Genomic DNA, 20,748 nt, shown 5'->3' with positions numbered 1-20,748 from the left:
GGAAACCACGCCTACCACAACTAAGCCCGGCCCATCTGCAGTATATAATGGCTGTGTGCTGCGTTCAGAGCTCATTCCGCGTTGTATTCAATTCTGCGTGGTTTTGAACTCTTCTGTCCTTGGCACACTTCACTGTCTAAATGGTTGTCCAAGTTAAATCGAGTTTACCCCATTATACCAAAGCAATGGATGGAAACCAGCATAAATTGGAAGCAAATGTCTTGCTACTTGGAGCCGAAAATGTCGGGAAATCAGGTGAGCACTGACCAGTATAAATATAATTGCTTATAATTGTTGTATTTAAAAGTTTATGATTGTTTTAAAGTTCGTGTATATAAATTTAACAATAATTTTTCATCTGATCCTGCAGCTCTAACTGTGCGGTTTCTTACCAAAAGATTTATTGGTGAATATGGAAATATTGGTAAGTTTGATAATACTGTATAAGGTTGTATATTTTTTTATTAAATATATTTCCGATATCATATAATGTATATTTACATATATTTGCTTTTGTAGAGTCGATATACAGTCACATTGACAAAATTGATGGGCGGGAGATCTCCTTCAACATCTGGGACTCCCTGTATCCACAGGTGAGGCATTAACATCTAAAACTTATGTTTTCATTGGTTTATGTAACATGAATGACCTGACTGACCTCTTCCTATTTTTTATTTTTATTTTTTTTAAGAGCTGTGAGAGCTCTGAGTCAGTGAGTGAAGAACAGCTCCGCTGGGCAGATGGCATTGTGCTTGTCTACAGCATCTGTGACCGCTCCAGCTTCGAGGTTGTGCAGCAGCAGGTAGCACTTATCCAGAAGCTCTCCTCTTCCTTCAGCTCTTCAGTGCCCATGGTGGTGGTGGGCAACAAGCGGGATCTGCAGCATCGCCGCGTTGTCTCAAGTGAGGAAGGGCGCCAGCTTGCCCTCTCAGCAGACTGTGGCTTCTTTGAGGTCTCTGCAGCCGAGGCATACCATGGTGTTCTGCCTGTCTTCCATGGCCTGCATGAGCTCATAAAAGAGGCCAGGGGTGTCAAGAAAGGAGCTGCTGGCATTATGGGCATTGTGAGGACTGTGTCCGCTGTCTTCAGCAAGAAACGGGAGTAGGGCGTCTTTTTAAAGAAACTTGATATTATGACCGATATGTCAAGTCCCCATGCACGAGTAATGGCCAGAAAGGGCAAGCATGATCTTCACAACCGTGGATCCTATTAAAGAGGAGAAATTGTTGAAACCAGGTTGTCTTTTTGTACGTTGAGGCTGACATTAAGATCCTAGAAGGTTTACTCAGACAGAAAGATGGTATCTTCATGTATCTGAGCAGCTTCTGGATAGTGTACAGCCAGCGACTGGAGTGATACAAGCCAAGTAAACAGGGCTCAGAGCTGTTCTAAGAGTTTCAGGAGAATATGAGAGGCGTGCGAATGCATTTGAGGGTTAAATGAAAGTGTGATGTTATGAAGACAGTATTTTCATGCAACCCTTGTATATAGCCTACTGAATTGCTTTGTAAATAAGCTGAGATTTCTTATGTACCAATGCTGAAGAATTTATGTGCATTGACAGCTAATCCAGATTTTATGTAGAAAGTTCTATATACTTTACAGACAATCAAAAATAAAAATGCTAAATAAATAAAACATCAGTTTTGTTTGTTTTATTTTAATGTAGTGGCTTGGGGGACAGTATTTATTTAGCTGCAATAACATTTGTTTCCCCAAAGTATAATACATTTTGAGCTAAAAGGTTTTAATCCAGCTGTGGCTGTGATGGAGCAACTGGTTTGGATTACTTCAAAGTAACCTTTATCTAAACTAACAGACTAACCAAAAGCAGTATTATACTAAACTATTAATTAATGCAGTAAACTAAGGATGACAAGCATATACACTCACTGTCCACTTTAATAGGAACATCTGTACACCTCATTTATGCCATTAGCCAGTCATGTGGCAGCACAATGTATTAAAGCATACAAGTACAGATCAAGAGCTTCAGTTAATATTCACATCAAACATCAATATGATAAAGTATGATCAGATGGGCCAGCAATGGGTCAGATTAGTTCATGTATTTCAGAAACTGCTTATCTGCTGGTATTTTTATAGTCTCTAGATTCCTCACAGAATGCAGTAAAAAGCCAAAAATGCTGTGGGAAAACGATCTGCAGGCTCTTAAAGAGAATAACTAGAGTGGTCTGAGCTGCCAGGAAGGATATAGTAAATCATATTCTCTATTCACGACCATGGTGAGCAGAAAAGCATCTCAAAATACCCAAAACATCAAACCTAGATGTGGAGGTGGTACAACAGCAGAAGAGCACATCAGGATCCTCTTCTGTCAGCCAAGAACAAGTATATGAGGCACAGACTCACCAAACTGGACAGAAGATTTTTGATGTTAGATTTGTAAAATGATGTTTGTGCTACTGCCAAATGATTAGCTGGTTGGATAACTGCAGGTGTACAGGTGTTCCTATTAAAGTGGATAGTGTAGTGTAGTGGTGAGTGTATGTATAAGTCTGCATATATTACTTAAGGAAGAAAGGGGCCTGATGAAAATGTCTCCTTTTGTGGCTCAGCTCAACAAAACCCACAACACACTACCCACACTTCCACGCTCGCTGTCATCCTCCATTGATGTGGGATCTTACGTCTGTAACTGTTACTAAGTGCCGAGCCAGCCCACCCATGTTGACGCAGTGAGCTTCCATCTGTTTGTATTCTGCAAATTCAGTGCATACATTACATTCTCATATGAAATAACAAATAATAAAATAAAATAAAATTATTTAAAGAATCAAAATAATAAAATATACTTCTGTCTATATTGAAAAATTTAAAAATTACTTCAGTGTTTCAATTCTAAGAGTAAATGTATTTTACTATCACAAGAGCTGGCCTTCTGTTTATGTTTGGATCCCTGGCCAAGTGAGAATTCCAAAAAAAAGTTGAAACACACACATGCACAAATCAGAATGACTGGTTGGTTGGTTGGTTGATTAAGAGATTGGTTGAGAATATTTTCATTGACATATGATTGAAAATATTTAGCACTTACGCCCCTGAGAAATTCTTCTTTTTTTCTCATTTTCTTGTCATTTCAGCCCTGTGAGTTTTGCCTTTTATGACATTTAGTGGTTATGGCAATTTACTGTTAATTGGCATTTATAAACCTATGGCTTACACAAACATTAATGCAGAACTTATGATTGGTAAATGATGCCATTTTCTTTAAAAAAAAATGTAATTCTTAAATTCTTTATTAAATTTACTGTATTTAATTATAAAAATAAATAATAATAATACACTTTATTTATATAGTGCCTTTCTACAACTCAAGGACCCTTTACATTCCAAGCTAATAGAATTTTACTTTGGCTCATGAATTTTGCGTTGTATTTTAGTTGGTGCCATTGCCTTTGGTGTAGCAAGCACTTGTTTTCAGGAAATAAAAAAAATTAAACAAATGAATGTGCATAATTGGGTCTTACACTTGAATAATGTTGATATGTGGGATAAGTCAACAAATTAACATTCAGTTCTCAAAGTTGAAGCGTTAGGAGCAAGCTAGAACACTGGGTGAGGAAATCTCCAAAACTGCAGGTTTTGTGAGGTGTACCTGGTATGCAGAGTTTAGTACTTAACAAAAGTGGTTCAAGGAAGGCCAACTGGTGAACTGGGGGAAGGGTCATGGTCACCATCAAAGGTCCAATCCCAGAAGTTCTCTAGCACAAATTACAGAAAAGTTAATTCTGGCTATTATACAAAGGAGTCAGGACACCCAGTGCACTGTAGCTTGCTATGTAATGAGCAGCGTAACTGCAGGCTGGTCAGAATGCCCATGCTGACCCCTGTTTTTACTGTGCCTGCAATGGGCATGTGAGCATCAGAACTGGACCATGGTGCAAAGGAACTGTAGATTCTTTTTGTCCTAATTTGATCTAATCAAAAAAGTTCACACTGTGCCTTGTATTTCTTTCCTCACATGGCCCATACCCAGAACAACCATCAAATCCATCAAAGATGTTTTTCTCAAAGCTTGGATCTCACTCAGACACATTACTGTGAACATGCTATAATGAGTACTGACAGTTACTGTAGTTAATGTACTGGGAAGTTAATGTTCCCCATTAAAGTGTCATCAAGGTTTGCAGGGAAACAATGTCAGATTCTTCTAAATCCAAGATTTAATCCCTAACAAAAATCTATATACAATAGCCAACAGTGACTGCAATGAACACTCAAGTAATGAGTTGTGAAGTTTTAGAGCCTATTTTATTTGAAGAGATTATTGAATGTCTTCCACTGTGAATTTTATGAAGCCTACACTAATTATTTTGACAAAAGAGCAGAATGTGTTACCTTTGACACATGTGTCACTTGAACAGTCACTAGACAGGTAATGTGTAATAAAGCCTGACAAAGATTCAACTCTGTTCAAAACCCCAAAGCCAACCAAGTCATCACGTGGCCTTGGATGGAATCCAGTGCACCAGCAACGTGAGTCAGCCCTGAAGAACTCATTGACAGTTTGGCAAACTGTCACAGCCTCACTGCGTATGCTGACCAATTCTCCCATCTAATTAATTTTAGAGTGGAAAGTGGGTTGGCAAATACAGGGGTAAGGGAGTGGATCCAGCTAGATCTTTCTCTTTAACAGAGCCTCATGGGGAGCTGTGTCTTAATTAATTAGGCACAATTTAAACACAATAACTGGTTTATGTACCTGCAAAAACAGTGTTGGTCCACTATTCTACATTCTGGGGCATTTGTTGTATTTGTTAATGAGCTCTGTTAACAGTGAAAAAAAACACTTCCTGCAATTACTGACTGAACCAGTGCTGTGAAAACGGCAACTTCTCTGCAAGGAACAGTTCACTGACATGATCTTTCAACAACAATCTATTTGACTAATGTGGTCATACAAGCCAGGCTGTGATATTCCTGGCCAAATTAAAACCTGCAATGTGCTCCTGTAGTTTTGTACTTCAGCTAGGAACCCAATACTTCTAACAATGTTAGGGAATTAATGTAAGCATATAGATGTTAGGTTACCAAACTACATGCCTAAATCAACATCCTAGAGTACATTGTTTGTTTAGAAATATAGTCTGTACCACCCAAAGTTACCAGATTTTAAGGGGTTGCAACAGCAGAAGGGGTCCATAGGAAATAAATATAGAAATATTAAATATCAAATTAGATATATATTCTTTCTAAATATTCTACCACTAGCAGCTGAAGCTTACTAACAGCCTCGCCTTTGATACAATGAGCATGGATATTGTTACTGACATACCCCATAACCTCTTGATCACAAAAAACATTATGGCACTTCAAAGTTTTATATGAGATATTCATTTTCCATTAATATAAATTTCAGTAGAAAGTTGTAGAAGGTTGTACAGGGACATTTTAACCTCTAGCCAGCAGTTTGGTCTTATATCAGACACTTCCCTGCAGTTTGGGTTACTTTCTCTTGGAGACAACCAAGTGTTTACATTTCCATGTGCTATCTCAATATCTTTGTGTTCTCTCAGTCTGTGTTTCTGAGAGGGTGAGGGCAGAAAGCTCCAAGCTGCACGTAGCACCATGTCCCTTGAGTGCCCAATTCAATCACAGCTCGTTTTAGCCCAAACAGTTCTCTCAAACATATGGCACAGTCTGGCCTAGTGTGTGTTTGTGTACATGCTTTTGTTTACATTTAGGAACAAATTACCCACATCTGTCACATAGAGCGTTAGATAGGGTGCAAAAGATATTAATTTATATTAATTGTAGTTCATTCATACAGGGTGTAGTATATTCATTGTAGGTTTGCCTGAAATTTTACAACCTGAATGTCCACATATGGAAATTCAAAATGTTGGTGACATGGCTTGGAAGAGCCTGAAAAGTCTTGGTTGCTTATCTGGCCTATCATTTGGACCTGTAGCCAAAAGAACCTAAAATAACAGAGTTCAGGCTTCAAAGCCAACTGTACTACTTCATCCTCTAATTATCAGTGCTGGCAACAATTATCAGTGACCTACTGCTTGCCTCAGACTGTGAATGTATTTCTGTCTTGGTACTGCTGAATGCTCATTCAGCACTACTGACCATAATTTAGCCTGTTAGCCTAAATAGCATAAATTCATAAATTCTCATAATATGGTATCTCATAATCTTCCATTTTTGGCCTACTCCTGGAAATTCACAAACTGGTCTTGAGAAACAGTACAGCTGATCCCAAACACTTTGTTCATTTTAGGCAGACATTGTTATTCCTGAAGATCAGATGGAAGATCGTTTTTATATATGCCCCTTTTGTACAATTTGATTTATTTAACAATAAAGCGCCCAGACAGAGAGTGGTGCCCGGCTTGTTTTAACAAGGTGAGATGTAATCAATGTCTCTATCCAATTTACTATGTGTGTGGACTTACACTGCATTATTTTCCTCTTCCTGAGGGAGTTTCAGAAGGCCTGGACAAGAACACATAATTACAGGGAATCGTGCTTGGCTAGCATGAGCTCTTAATGCTGTCTACACAGATAGGAAGACAAACGGATGCCTGGGAGCAGTTTGGGCAGCTGGAGAATGGTGAAGGGCACGTAGCCCTTTCTATTTCTGTTGAGGTTATAAAAATTGCATTACAGGGTGGTACACTGTGTCTCCAGAAAAACAAACACTCAAGATGTCATATGTGCCCTTATGTACTCATGGATGTACATAAGGGGTCTGAAACCAGCAGCCTTACTTAAAGCATACAAGACACTATCCTTCATCTGTTCTTTGACTAAATACAGATTTATCAACTAAATATGGATTTAACAAACTCTAATTTCTTTTAAACCGACTCACATTCAAACATGATTTGCTAGTCATAGAGAATAATTTCTTTATATTTGTATATTGAATAGTTAATTTATTTTTATTTTTTACATTTTGTTCATTCCTAGCTTTTTCATTTATTTTTAAAGCACTTTTTGATCAAATCAGCACTTTATAAAAAGAAATTTTATATTAATTGTTTCTCTTGTTAGATTAGTCTGTGATTATCATTTCTTAATTATTTATGCTTTTTTTATTCTCAGTGTATTCATATTTTACACTGCCAAATTTAAATTGTATATTTTTAAGTAAAAAAGACTTATTAATCATGTAAATGTGTTTTGTGTTCCTTCGATGGTTGTATTTATTTTTTCCCCTGTATGTTCAAGGTTCTAACAAGATAATAAGATAAGATGATAAAATGTTTTAGAAATTTCATGAGTAGTTTTCTATCTGCCACCTCATTTCTTTCACTTCCCACATGCATACACAGATTCATTCACACTGTCAGTCTGCATAATCAGTGCAAGTCACACTACCTCTGCCTTTTCAGTTTCATTCCTTTCTTTTTAATTCTATTCCATTACAACATCAAAATTATTTCCTAATTATGTGGAGATCCTGTGTTTTTATTTAGTTGTGAAGCCACAGTTTATTATGCTCATCTTATACACACTATGGTTAGATGTATGTGGACACCTGAGTATATCTCTTTACAAAACCATGGCCATTAATACTGAGTTGTTCTTCCTTTGCTATAACAGTTCTTAGAAGGCATTCCAATAGATTTTGGAGCATGGGTTTGGGGATTATTTCCCCAAAAGTGATAATGTAGCATACAGAAACATTCTATACTTGTGTATGTGCTTCTGTTTTATGTCTGCAGACAGCTAGGGGAAGAATCACATACCTTTGGCCATTTACAATAGTTCATGAAGCCTGGCAAAATGTGAGGAAATAAAAAGTTTTGGGACGTCTGCCTTTACATGCACATGAATGTAATATGGAGTTGGCCCACCCTTTGCAACTTCAACTCTTTTGGGAAGACCTTTCCACAAGGTTTAGGAGTGTGTTTATGTGAATGTTTGACCATTTCTCTAGGAGTACATTTGTGAGGTCAGGCACTAATGTTGGATGAGAAGGCCTGGCTCACATTCTCTAATTCATCCCAAACGGGTTCTATCAGGTTGAGGTCAGGGTTCTGTGCAGTTCAGTCAAGTTCCTCCACACCAAACTCACTCATCTATGTTTTTATGGACCTTTCTTTGCACTGGTGTACAGTCATGTTAGAACAGGAAGGGGTCATCCCCAAACCGTTCCCACAAAGTTGGGGGCATGAAATTGTCCAAAATGTCTTAGTATGCTGAAGCATTAAGAGTTCCTTTCACTGGAACCAAGTGGCCTGAAAAACAACACCTGAATTTAATCATTTAAAGGGGTGACCAAAAACTTATATAGTGTATGATATGGTATATGATAAAGCAGGTGTTTTCAAACATTTATCTCTCAGTGAACACAATATTGTTTAGACTGTGTAGATTGCAAGCCCCTATAGTTAGAAGTGTTCAGGGTCCTTGTTTCATTTCACTGTGTACTGTGTCAGCTATATGTGGTTGAAATGACAATAAAGCTACTTGACTTGACTTGACTTGTTGAGATTGGAGATACTGTTCCTTAACATTTGTAATTAATTAATTATTAATAATGTTCATAATGACTGCAGATGGCTGAAGATGGATGCAAAGTGCAGAACTTATTTAATAGGCTGACGGAAACACAAAACTTAAACAATGTGAGAAATTGGAAAATATGAAACAGGTGTCCAATAATCAAAGGAGGAAATGAAGCAAACATAAAAAGAAGGATGAATAACAGTGTCTGCTCGCCTGCTGAGATCAGCTGAACAAAGTACATTTGCTCCCTCTTGTGGTTGAGGAGCAAATAATATCAAAGATTCTAGCAATGGGAATCTGATGTTCAAATATTACGATTTATCAATTACGAACTGATATGATTGTTGCTAATGTTTCTACAGCATGTCCAGCAAGAGGACATACATTAGACACCACAACATGAACAAATGACACTAAATCTGTGCAATGTTCAGCTGCACAGCACATCCTCAGCAATAGTTTAATTCACATTCTGTGATAAAAGGTTAATTTATGGCAGTAACCTTGACAATGAGGAAGCCAATATTTGTATATTTAGAATTTTTACAAACCAAACATGCAGATATCTCTGAATTGAATGAAGGCTGACTGGCCTAAATTGTCCATAGTCTGTGAATGTGTATACAATTTTGCCCTCTGTGAAAGCATGACACCCAGTCTAGGGTGTCCCCAGCTTTGTCCACCAAGTCCCCCGGGACAGGCTCCAGGTGCCCTGCAACCCTGTGTAGGATAAGCGGTACAGAAAATGAATGGAGGTACAGTCTGCACCACTGATTTACTTCTCATTCATTTGCTTGTTACAGTAACTTGTGTGAAAGTTATACTAAATACACAAGCCACAAGGCCTGATCTGAGAAATGAATGCATCCAAAGAGAGGATGCAAAATGATGTCATCACAGAGCCACAACACGGTCTTAAATAATGGCTTCCATTTATCATTGTTTGGATGGCTATTCAATTTGTATAAAATCACTTATATGACTAAAAAAGTCGCAATTACAGTAGGATTGTGATCCCTAAACTATTGACTCATTGGATCATTTTAATGCTAGACGACTATTCTTAGAATATGTATTCAAGAGACAAATCCTATATCTTTTCTAAAGAACCTTGTCAGTAAAATGGCACAGACAGGGCAGAGATACAGTAGACTTCTTCCACTCATGATATATTATATAGAATGTGAAATAGTTAATGTGGGCGTTAAAAACAAGAGGCAAATTTCATTTTTGTACCACATTTAATTTGCACATTCAGTGTGTTTAAGAACACCAACATACATGTTAATGTGTTATATGTGTTATATTAAATGTCACTGAACATTCAGCAATGTAAGTAGTTATTCATTTTTTTTTTTATTTCAACACAAAAGTCCCTCCAATTAACATTTTTTTGACTAAATTATAATCATTACACAGTCTAATTAACTTCTAGTGTTTTGATTTTCATTTCTCCATCTGACTCAGTAATACTCATTAAAAAAAATCACTTACTGTTGACTGGACTGTTACTGAGACTACTGTAAAGGAAGTATTCAATTGTGTAATGAGTACCCTTAAATCATGTACAATCAAAAGCACTTTTCCTTTCAGGATTCTACCAGTTGGTATCATATCCATATCCAGTATGACCCCGTAAAAATGGCAGACAACTTAGTCAATGTGAAAGATGTCTAATGTAATTGTGAGTGTGAATATAATTTTGGGCTTTGATGGAGAGGAGAGGAGGGACTGTGTATAGTGTATGGTTTAACAGGTGTGTGCAGCATACAGCAGTACCACAATCAGACAGGTATCAATTGAATCTGCTGTGATACTCAATGCACACCAGTCTGCCAGGTCAGAGAAATCTAATGTTCAATGCCTTGCACCAGTAACTCACTGTAGACAGGCAGACTTCATCTTTACAGTCCACTAACCCAGTACAATTAGATCTAACAGACCTGTTACAGATTCCAAGGTTTTAGGAAACACACCACACCATATCAAAAACGATCATGCCATTGGCATTCAGTGCATATAGTACAATACCTATTAAATACACACCAGTGCCCCTGTACAATTTGTACAGTATTTACAGTGACATTAAGAGACAGTATAGAAAGACTGAGAGAAAATTATAAAATTGGCTACATGGAGCATGTGTTATCTTACATATGTAGTGACATTCAAAGTGAGTTTGAGTACATATAGATTGGCTTCATATTTTTTTTACGTAGCCTCACACTGAACCATATATTAACTGGATGGTGCATGGACAATACAAAAAATGGCATTTAATCCATGTTATCTTCGAATTTTAAGAACAGCAGTATGTATTGCTCTCACAAAGCCACACACATTTGCCCAATTTAGTCAACCTTTTCAAAAGAATAAGTTGAACAGAAGAGCAACCAGAGGTATAAACAATGGATATAAAAAATCTACACAGCCATGTTAAAATGGCAGGTTTTAATGATGTGAAAAAAAATTAAACCAAGATAAAAACATGTTAGAACCTCTTCCACCCTCAATATGAAAAACAATCAGTAACACTTTAGGCTAAAATAGTAAAAAAAAAAAAAAAAAAAAAAAATTAATAATATTTCTAATTAATAAATGCCCAAATAAAGATCAGATGTTTCTGTAGGATTTTCATTTTCTTCATTTCATCATCTTGGTTTCATCTGACTGCTGAAACCATGGTGCTTTTAAAGCATGCATGGTATCTTACTTGTTGAAAGTTACTGATCATGAGACAGATATATAATTATTTCTAAAACTTATTAAACTTGGCACATAAAGGCCATTATCAACAAACAAAAAAAAATGAAGCACCACAGTAAAGTCACCTAAAAACCGAATGACTCTCCAAAAATTTTAAAAAGGTTAAGAAAAAAAATTATTTTACATCACAAAAACCTGCCAATTTAATAGAGGTGGACAGACGTTTTATATCCATTGTATAACAGGTCAGTGTCATCCTAATCACAATCATAACTCACATGCTAAGGGCAGCATGATTTTTTTTTTTTTTACCTGATATTCATATTAAGGAGATTGGTATGTCACTTGAAAAGTCTTTATACATCCTAACAACTGTGATCCACACCATTATTAACTTTTATCGTGTCACTTCTCAGCCTTGACTGCTGTTTGCTTGGTTTCTTGAATTGTTACAGTAATTCTTGTGTTATTCATACATGCGGTACAGTGAACTACAGCAGTGTAGTGAGGTCTGTGGAGGCAGACATGTTACACCTTAATTTAAACATACATACAATCAATGCTAAGTTCAGAAGAGTGTACTTGTAACAGTCTCAAAATTGTGTACATAACAATATTTTGGTCTCTTAAGTTACTATTGGTCAGTGTGTGTGTATGTGTATGCACATTTGTGTAAGAGAGTGTGTATGTGTCACTGATGGCTAAAACAGCACTGTTTATAAAGGATTATTTGAGAACTATCACTACATAGCTGTTGCAAAAGTTCATCATGTTTTTCATAAGTCCATGTGAAGTGCTCTAATTCACTGTCTTCCTTTAGTCTTATTTTTTTCTTAGGGCCTTGAGGTCTCCCTCATGTCTCTGTGTATATCATTATTGTTTACTGTATGTGTACATATCTGTAATGTTTGTATATGTGTGTGTGTTTGTGTGTGACGGTATTTGTTTATGTGTGTGAAGAACAGACAGGAGAAACCTCAATATTCGACAAGGCTGTGCCACTTGGAGATTTGCCGACGTGGATTTTGGCAGACCTCCTGCCAGTGGGTGGCACCAGAGGGGCAGGGACTGTGTGTTCCCAGCACCAGACGCCCCACGGCCTGGTTTTTAGTAGTGCGGTCAAAGTCCATAACCAGAAATTCGATAGAGATGTCAGGCAGCAGGTCAGCGGGTACGTCGTAGATGAAGGACTCATTGAAAACAGGATTCAGCGTGCACTTCTTCACATGAGTCTTCTTCTTAGCTATGCGCTTACGGTTGTAAAATACGTTCACTTTCACATATGGATCTGAAAAAAGCACACAGGTTTATTCATGACATTATTTATTAGTTTATTGTGCGTAACACTCTTTTTGTTTTACCATTCATTTTAATATTCTCTATTAAATATATAAATAAAATCTATTTAAATAAAAACATATTGAAGCATTGTTCACTAAAAACAATTAACAACATTCTACAATATGCCAAAAATGCATAAACTGTAACATAAAGAAAATATAACCAAACCATGTGTTTGCACATGTGTACTTACTTCCAGCCAGGCCAGTGATGTCCAGTTTTGGAAGGTGTCTAGCTTTCAGGACTACCACACTGAGTCTATGAGAGACAGGCTGATAGGAAAGAGACACCAGCAGCTCGCCACGGCTCACACACTGCAAAAACCCACACATAACAACCTTCTTCAGTTCACTGATACCTTTCAATCATTCATTCATTCTGTCATTTACCCTATTTCTCTTAGGTACTGTATCATGGATCACTAATAATAAAAAATAGTTGTGCTTTTTATCTGAGAGCCTAGGCAAATCCTCCTTTGTAAATGTTATGTGTATATTGGACCCTTGTTATACGGCCTACACACCTCCTATAGATATCTGCTATTCATGCTTATATGCTAGCTGTTTATGAAGTAAACATATTCAAACTAAATTTTTGCACAAAAAGAGGCCTTCATTTCTTTGTTATCCTCTTTGTTAATATATTTAAGAGCTCAAATTTGAAAACAGTCATAGTCTCCTTCCCTTACACTAATATTAGAATAACCACACATGTATGCACACAGTCATCACTACTGGTTTTCATGTTTTAGTAACACCCACTATTTCTTTCAGATTATTTTTAGATTTCACTGCAGAGCATGCCACAAGTTCTTCAAAATACAATGTCCATTTTCTCCATGTCCTATACAATTTATATATAAATTATAATAATTTATATTAAATAAATTACATATATATCATTTAAAGTACAATACTTTAGGAATCACTGCATATTTACCATTGTGAATTATGAATTGATTTATACTTAAAATGAAGTAAAATACTTCTGTGGAGTAAAATTATTCTGTGGTTAAGAATAAACAATTTCAGCAGTGACTACCGTTACAATTACACATAACATTGTTTATGTCTATCTGATGCTGTATCAGTACTATGATTTCTATCAAATGATGCTTGAATATTAATAGATGTTAGGATATTAATAGATTGAAACTGCAAATAATAGAAAAGGAAACTGATTTAATTACATTAAATTTGAACTGGGTGTTAGTTATTGGACATTTAATTGAGGGGAGGGTTTAAAAAGATATATTGATTGTAAACTTGTTTTATTAGTGTCCCAAGAAATAAACAAACTAGGCCAGAAAAAATCTGAGTTATGTAGAGTTAAGTAAAGGATAGATTGTGCTCCCACCTGCATGCTTCTCTTGCTGATTGGCTGTGTGATTTGCACTTTGCCTGTGCTAAGCTCAACACCAGCCAGAGGCACCAACGTTTCGCCGATCACATCATCACGAGCAAAGCGGTCAAAGCTCAGCACGAGGAAATGCAGCGTGAGCTCCGACAGCAAGCTGTATGGCACGCCATAAAATGTGAACGTCTCGTCAAAAGCAGGCTCAAGTGTCTTGCGCAGTACACGGGTCTTCACTCTGTGCTTTTTTTCTGGCAAAATGGTCATCTTGATGTAAGGGTCAGCACTGCCAGCTTGGCTATCCACAGCTCGTAACCCTCGCGCCTCCAGTACAGTCACCACCAGTGCCTTCTTGGGGAAATTGTAGTCGATGGTGAGGCTAAGGGTTCCACGATCTGCCTCATCTGTGAAGGGTGTGGCGCTGTTAGATGCCGTGGTGCTTGAGCTTTGGCTGCCACTGCTTGAGCTGTTCTCCAGGCAGCAGTAGTCTGCGCGAACAGGTAGCTCCTTCTCTAGTCGTGGAGTTGGGAGGGCACTCTCATCTAAACTGCCTACCTCAAACTGAGGTGTCACAACTGGACTCTTCTCTGCACCCACATCCACCAGCACAACAGGACACCCCTTGCCCTCTCGTTCGACATCAGTGTTAATGCCGCCAGCTCGACGAACAAGTCGCACTATTCTCTTGCTGCTGGTCAGTGCCTCTGGGTAGATGCTCATGCCCTTCAGCATGTGGATGAATTTGTAAGGTGGGTCTGTTAACGGGTCACTACACTCTGTTTGGACACCATGGAGCTTGTGGCTCATCCTGTTGTAACGTTTTTGGCAGCATGTCCACACAAATATTAAGGCCACCACTGCAACCACCAATACGCCGGCGCCGATGAAGCCCGCGAGTACTGGGGACATATCTGTAAAAGAAGTAAATACGGGTTTTAAGCACTACAATATTGTCTACATTTATTGTACAACAGGGACAAAAACACACTGAAAAATGAAACAAGATATATATATCTTGTATACATGTATCTTGTGTATATATATATATTTATATATATATATATATATATATATATATATATATATATATATATACCCTGTTAAGAGAGGGCCACTAGACAAAATAAGTTAAATATTTTTGTATTATAATAGATAATACTGATTGATTTGTGTTACAGCTAAAAAGCTTTAGGTCATAAATTCTAGAGCTTATTTGCTTAAAGAAGTGTTTTAATGGCAGCTCAGGAGCTCTGACGCCATGGACATGGCAAAGTGGGACAGAAATAAATCACACAGACTGCAAGAAACAGAGTGAGTGTAGGAGGATGAGATGATTCAGACAGCAACCCAAACACAAAAAAATCTAGACTTAAACTGAGTGTAGTTATAAAAAAGCTAAATCTGCGTCAGAATGAAATGGCATTACACAATGTCCAAGCATGAAACAAAAATATAATGTGATTCAAAATTGAGCAGGAAGCTGTGAGAGGCTGGTTAGGAAGATGGCGGAGGAGGACTCGAGTGAGATGTTGTGGAGATGGAGAGGTAGATGTAGTGACGGGGAAAGAAAAGAGAGGGGAGGAGGAGGCCCACTGGCTTGTTTATGTCTCACTCTGGTGTCCTGTGTTTTGTGCCAAGCTTTGCCAGTGTGGCATCAAGCTGACTTGTACCAACAGTCTCACGGAACAAAAATACAATAATTTAGCTTGGGCTATGCACAGTATACTTAGTTGGTTGGGTATTAATGTGGGGGCACCGGAGGTAGAATGCCATTGAGCCTGACAGAAACACAGCAGGAACCCATGCACATCAATGCTTTGGCAAAGGGCACTGCCACACAAATACTAATGAACAGCACAACAAATTACATCCAAAATATAACCAGCAGTCAAGTCATGTATTACTGATGAATAAGTCTGGTGTTGCTGTCCATAAGGCATATATGTATGATGCATTTTCACAATTTTACTAGATATTAATAACAATATCAAAATATTGGCTGGTGTACAGTATACAGTAGTGCACAATAATTGTCTGTCTTCATCTTTCTATTAGACAAATGTCACCGAACAGTTAATATATGATGTGGGTACCTTTATAACTTTGCTAGCAATCCAGTACCATAAGACTTGGATATTTTTACCTTGGATGTGAATTTGTATTGATATCTGCCATCCATACACGGTGGCAGAAATATGGCATCAAAAACTGCCAAGCTCTCATCTGATTCTTTTATTTATTTGATTAGCAGAACCTCATGCAAACATTTCTGCCAAGGCAGGACAGAAAAAATCAATATAGCAAATATCCAGCTTTTAATGCTTGGTTCCCTTAAAGAGGAACAATGAAATAAACAGAGCAAAGAAACAAAATGGTGATGGAGAATGAATTATCAGGTGGTGTGTAATGAGTGTAAAATACAGACACTCCCCAGTGGCACTGAGCCTCCCTCTGTGCTGATGGCCTTTGAGCTCAAGGAGCTGCAGTGCTTTGTTACAGAGCTGCCAGAGAGCTAGTCTGGTGTGTGTGTGTGGGTGGGTGGGTGTGTGTGTGTGTCCTAATGAGACCTCTGAGACAAGACAAGATAGACGCTGCAGAGAAAGAGTAGGTGTGAACCTGTTTGTGCTTTTAAATGGCACCTGAGAAAGTACATGCTGTTCATAATGTCATACAATGTGACTGCATATTTATGGCAAAATGTGATAATATTAGCATAATGAGCAGTGTGCAAGCTGCAAAGGTATGCATTTCTATATTAAGAGATAAGGCTAACAAAGCATAGCAGTTAGCAACTGGCAAGTTTCAAAACACTGCAAAGCACTTAGGTTCACTGAGACTAAATTCATTTATTTCCTGCAGCTTGGGTACTGGTTTATAATTATGGATAAGTCCAACATTTTATGCCCTATTTAACACCTGAACACTGCAATGTCTTGTTATGTCTACACAGTTGCTGAGCATCCTCATTTGCCCTCAAAAGGCAAATAAAGAACTGCAGCCAACAGCACCGTCTCATCCAACTTTTTTTTTTTTAATTACTAAATTCACATTTTATGAGTCAAATATTACCTGAGTAATTGCAAGGGACCTTATGTCTGGTATGATATCTCATATTGGTGTAGTGAGTCCCACACATGCTCTTACTATTCTACAGCCCTACTGAGAAAGATGTACAGACTTTCAGTCGTCTATTATTAGGCATAGAAACACTAATGCTTGTGAGAGGAAGGTCAAAGAAAAGAAAGTCTATCTAAATGAGAGTCTCTCACACACACAAAGGGCATGATTAAATTTAACTTCCTGTGTTCCCCTCTCCCGCTCCATTTTCTCTTTACTAAAGCATCTATAGACAAAGCCGGGCTGCTCCCTGCCATTGGGCACTGCAGGGATTCCAACACGATGATGTCAGATTTTGGAATACTGTCAAAGCCAGCTGCTCCAGTCGCCTGGTAACGACCCCAGGGGACGACGCACACACACACACACACACAGACACACACACACACAGTATTCAATGTTGCAATCAAAATTTGACACAAACCGTTGTCTGAGCCAACTCTCACAACCCATGCATACACTAGCCTGAACTGAACTCTACGTTTCTGTACAATTGTTAGCAAATTTCTCAAGGACTCAAAAAAAGGGATGCAAGGACACCCTGGCAAGAGGTTTAACATTAGAAAAGGATATTCCTTACTGTTAAAAGTGCAAGAAAAACTACAACATATTCTTTGACATATACAATATACAAAATATTCTTTATCAGAATTAAGCAGCACAGGATGTGACCCAGGTTGACTGTGTGCCTCACCTCACATCCAGGAGTCTCTTAAAAAATATTGATTAAAATAAAGGATGAAAATCCTCTGATGGACATTAAATGCAATGCAGTAGCAAAAGGCCTAAATCAACACCACGGAGGTGCAGCTATGCCACCAGTTAAATTTTTTAGAGAATTATTCACCTAAGAATCTCATACTGTTCATTTCTGTCTGTTTTCTTTTTAAATGGACAAACATTTTTAGGCCTAGTACACAGATTAAACAATTTCATTCCATCAAGGCAGACATTAGTTGGCTGAGGTATGTTACTGCTGGCTCTGAAGGCAGCATTGGCTGTAAACAGATAAAACAGCCAGGAAGTGAGCGAGCAGTAAGATGATGCAGCAAAAGGCGGAGTAGTTGCTGATATCAGGACTGCTCTGTAAAACTGTAACTGGAGACATGATGTGAGCAAGACTAAATAACTCTGTGTGCTCATCCATTCTCTCTGCTGATAATAAGGTCATAACATGGGTATGCCTAAGCATATGAATAAACAACAAAAAAAAAACGCTGGAACAGGTTTCACCTAAGGTCTAATTTCACTTTTTTGTGCATCTTTAGTAACTAAATTGTCCTTTTTTCATGTTACAAATATGTATCATTCTATGCAATGCTATTCTTCTACATGAAGGTACAAAGGTTTTCTTGAGGGTACCCCAACCTCTTGAGGGTAACACACATTTGTAACACACAAGCCTAATTTAACATTTTTTTTCATATATATATATATATATATATATATATATATGCATATTACCGAAATTTGACATGCAACAACGGTGTGTAGAAACATTGCCACATGGCTATAACAGTGCTTACAACATGTTCATGTTAGGTCTGATGATGAGCAGAAAGCCAACCATTTATTTGTATTCTATAGACTTGTTATTTTACAGATTAGATGACAGAGTCTAAATTGGCTAAAATTACATTTGGGATTTCAGTTATGATCCTGGTTTAGTGGATTTACTGTGCTGCTATCATACTGTGCTGGCAGCACAGTCCTCAAATAGCTGGAAATAATTTGAGTCCTACAGCATCCGGTAGATACTATGTATTAGACAGGCACATAGATCTTCCACAGACCATCCATCTATCTCTGACCCACACTGTGTGATCAGACACTGTTTTTTTTCCTCCTCCTCTTCAGTAGCATGACTCAGGAAGACATATTATGTTACTCCCACTGACAGCACCAGCTGGCACTGCATACAGTAGCCTACGTTACACGTCACAGAGTCCCACAAAAGTGCCCACACAAATAATGGCTGTAGCTACATCATCAGTATCATCACAACACAACCATAATGAGTCATTTTCTGGTACATTTTCAGGTACAAATCCTGTCAGGAAAGACAAAATTAACTATTTAAATGATCTCGCCAACAGCTTTCAGAAATCAAACCTTAATAAGGGGAAAAAAACTCAAACAAATGACTCGAATCACTCTAAAGTGATTTCTAAGCTAAACCCTTTCTATAGGTTTAGCTCAAATTCACTTAAAAATCTTAAAAAATCACTTAATGAACAATTTTTAGACAGTGATATCCCACTCTAAGCTGCCTCAGGTTAGCCTGATGCAAAAACATAGCAAGACCAATGCAGTGTGACATCATGCCACATGGATGATCTAATGTTAGAGAATGAATGTTACGTCAATTCAAAGATCTGCCATCATCAATAACATCAGTAAAAACTATAGTAAATACCAGCATGTCTAAACAAGAAAATTACTCATGAAATGACAGGCTGGTATCAGAATGTCTGAGCCAGGCAAGGCAAAGCAGTCAGACACATCTCAGATGCTAACCAGTTAACATGGGGAGTGATAAAAAAAAAGAAAGAAAGAAAAAAAAAAAGAATTCCAATAACACAGTAGAATACAAAATAGCCAAAGTGTTTAATGATCACCTGGCTTTTGGGCAGCTAGTGACCCCATGAATATAATTAAAACAAAACTGCACATTTGCAAACATCCTAATTAATAATACCCCTTATCACATAGTAACACTATGATTAGGTTAGATTTAATCGTCTGGTTTAGATTCTAAAGCACCTATTAGGTCTTGTTTTAATATGTGGTAGGTCAATGGTTATGATGTTGCTGGACTACTGATTGGAAGGTGATGAACTCAAATCCCAATACTCAAAACTGAACATGGTGGGCCCTTGAGTATGTTAATAAGTCACTTAATAAATTATCAGTACAAATGAATTAAATCTAAGTGGATATGGGCGTCTGCCAAATGCTGTAATTGTAATGCAAACTGCCCTGAAGGCCGAGACAGGGAAAAGTCAGGATCTTAGTTTAAGAAGAAAAAAAAACAAGACAAACAAACAAACAAAAAGCAATAATAAATGGCATATCACTTAATGGACACATGAATAAAGATCATTATCAGTCCATGATCCTACTGCAGACAGACATGTTTACACCCGTCTGCATCTCACATATAGCCTATTAAATAATAATAAATAAAATACGCAACTATTAAATAAGCACACTAAAATATCACATTTATTAGATATGAATTTATTATAGACGATATTTTAGTATTCAATCCCAGACTTGAGGCTACTCACCGTACGCTGCTCGTATTTCGGTGATCTCGGCCATTTTGAGTTCTTTTGGGGCGCGTCGTGTGCGGTCCAGAGGGGAAAAAAACAAACAAGTACCAAACGACAGAACAGTAGCCGACAATCGTTTAATTAATTCTCGCTACCTCGGGCGTTCATGATCAGGATTTGTAGGAATTTGAATGCATGCTGCGTTGTAGCTGGGCAGGGTGGAGTGTTGGTTTTGGTGTTGCCCGTGATGCTGCGCAGTGCTGGGAGATGCTGCTGAGCTTTAAGATGCTGCTGCTGCGGCTGCGCTGATCGGTGATCAAGCCCCGCCCACCTGCGCCGCCATCACCACCAACACCTAGCGTGGAAAACACGCCTACAGCATCCTATTGAATTAAGGTTTAGCTCTGATTTCACTGAACATGGTGTGGAATTAACACCCACATCCGTTTCCTGTTTTCCTACAGCG

The 20,748-nt window shown here is 37.8% G+C and overlaps 2 protein-coding genes across 2 annotated transcripts; one reads left to right on the top strand and one right to left on the bottom strand.

The window, feature by feature from the left end:
- The first annotated feature begins 34 nt into the window (after nt 1–34).
- On the top strand, nt 35–1,641 carry zgc:171704 (Ras-related and estrogen-regulated growth inhibitor-like protein). The gene is made up of 4 exons (XM_058391408.1): nt 35–255; nt 371–424; nt 520–596; nt 695–1,641. Exons 1-4 carry the CDS (start codon nt 141–143, stop codon nt 1,106–1,108), a joined length of 660 nt encoding a protein of 219 aa, XP_058247391.1. The 5' UTR covers nt 35–140; the 3' UTR covers nt 1,109–1,641.
- An 8,071-nt stretch (nt 1,642–9,712) lies between these two features.
- syt11b (synaptotagmin XIb) lies at nt 9,713–20,608 on the bottom strand. The gene is made up of 4 exons (XM_058390875.1): nt 20,298–20,608; nt 13,894–14,801; nt 12,731–12,851; nt 9,713–12,484 (listed from the first exon to the last, which is right to left on the bottom strand). Exons 1-4 carry the CDS (start codon nt 20,329–20,331, stop codon nt 12,174–12,176), a joined length of 1,374 nt encoding a protein of 457 aa, XP_058246858.1. The 5' UTR covers nt 20,332–20,608; the 3' UTR covers nt 9,713–12,173.
- Between the last annotated feature and the right edge of the window lie 140 nt (nt 20,609–20,748).

Source organism: Hemibagrus wyckioides, linkage group LG01, assembly GCF_019097595.1.
Source record: "Hemibagrus wyckioides isolate EC202008001 linkage group LG01, SWU_Hwy_1.0, whole genome shotgun sequence".
In the NCBI taxonomy this organism is placed as follows: Eukaryota; Metazoa; Chordata; class Actinopteri; order Siluriformes; family Bagridae; genus Hemibagrus; species Hemibagrus wyckioides.
This window is presented reverse-complemented; position numbering and strand designations above follow the sequence as displayed.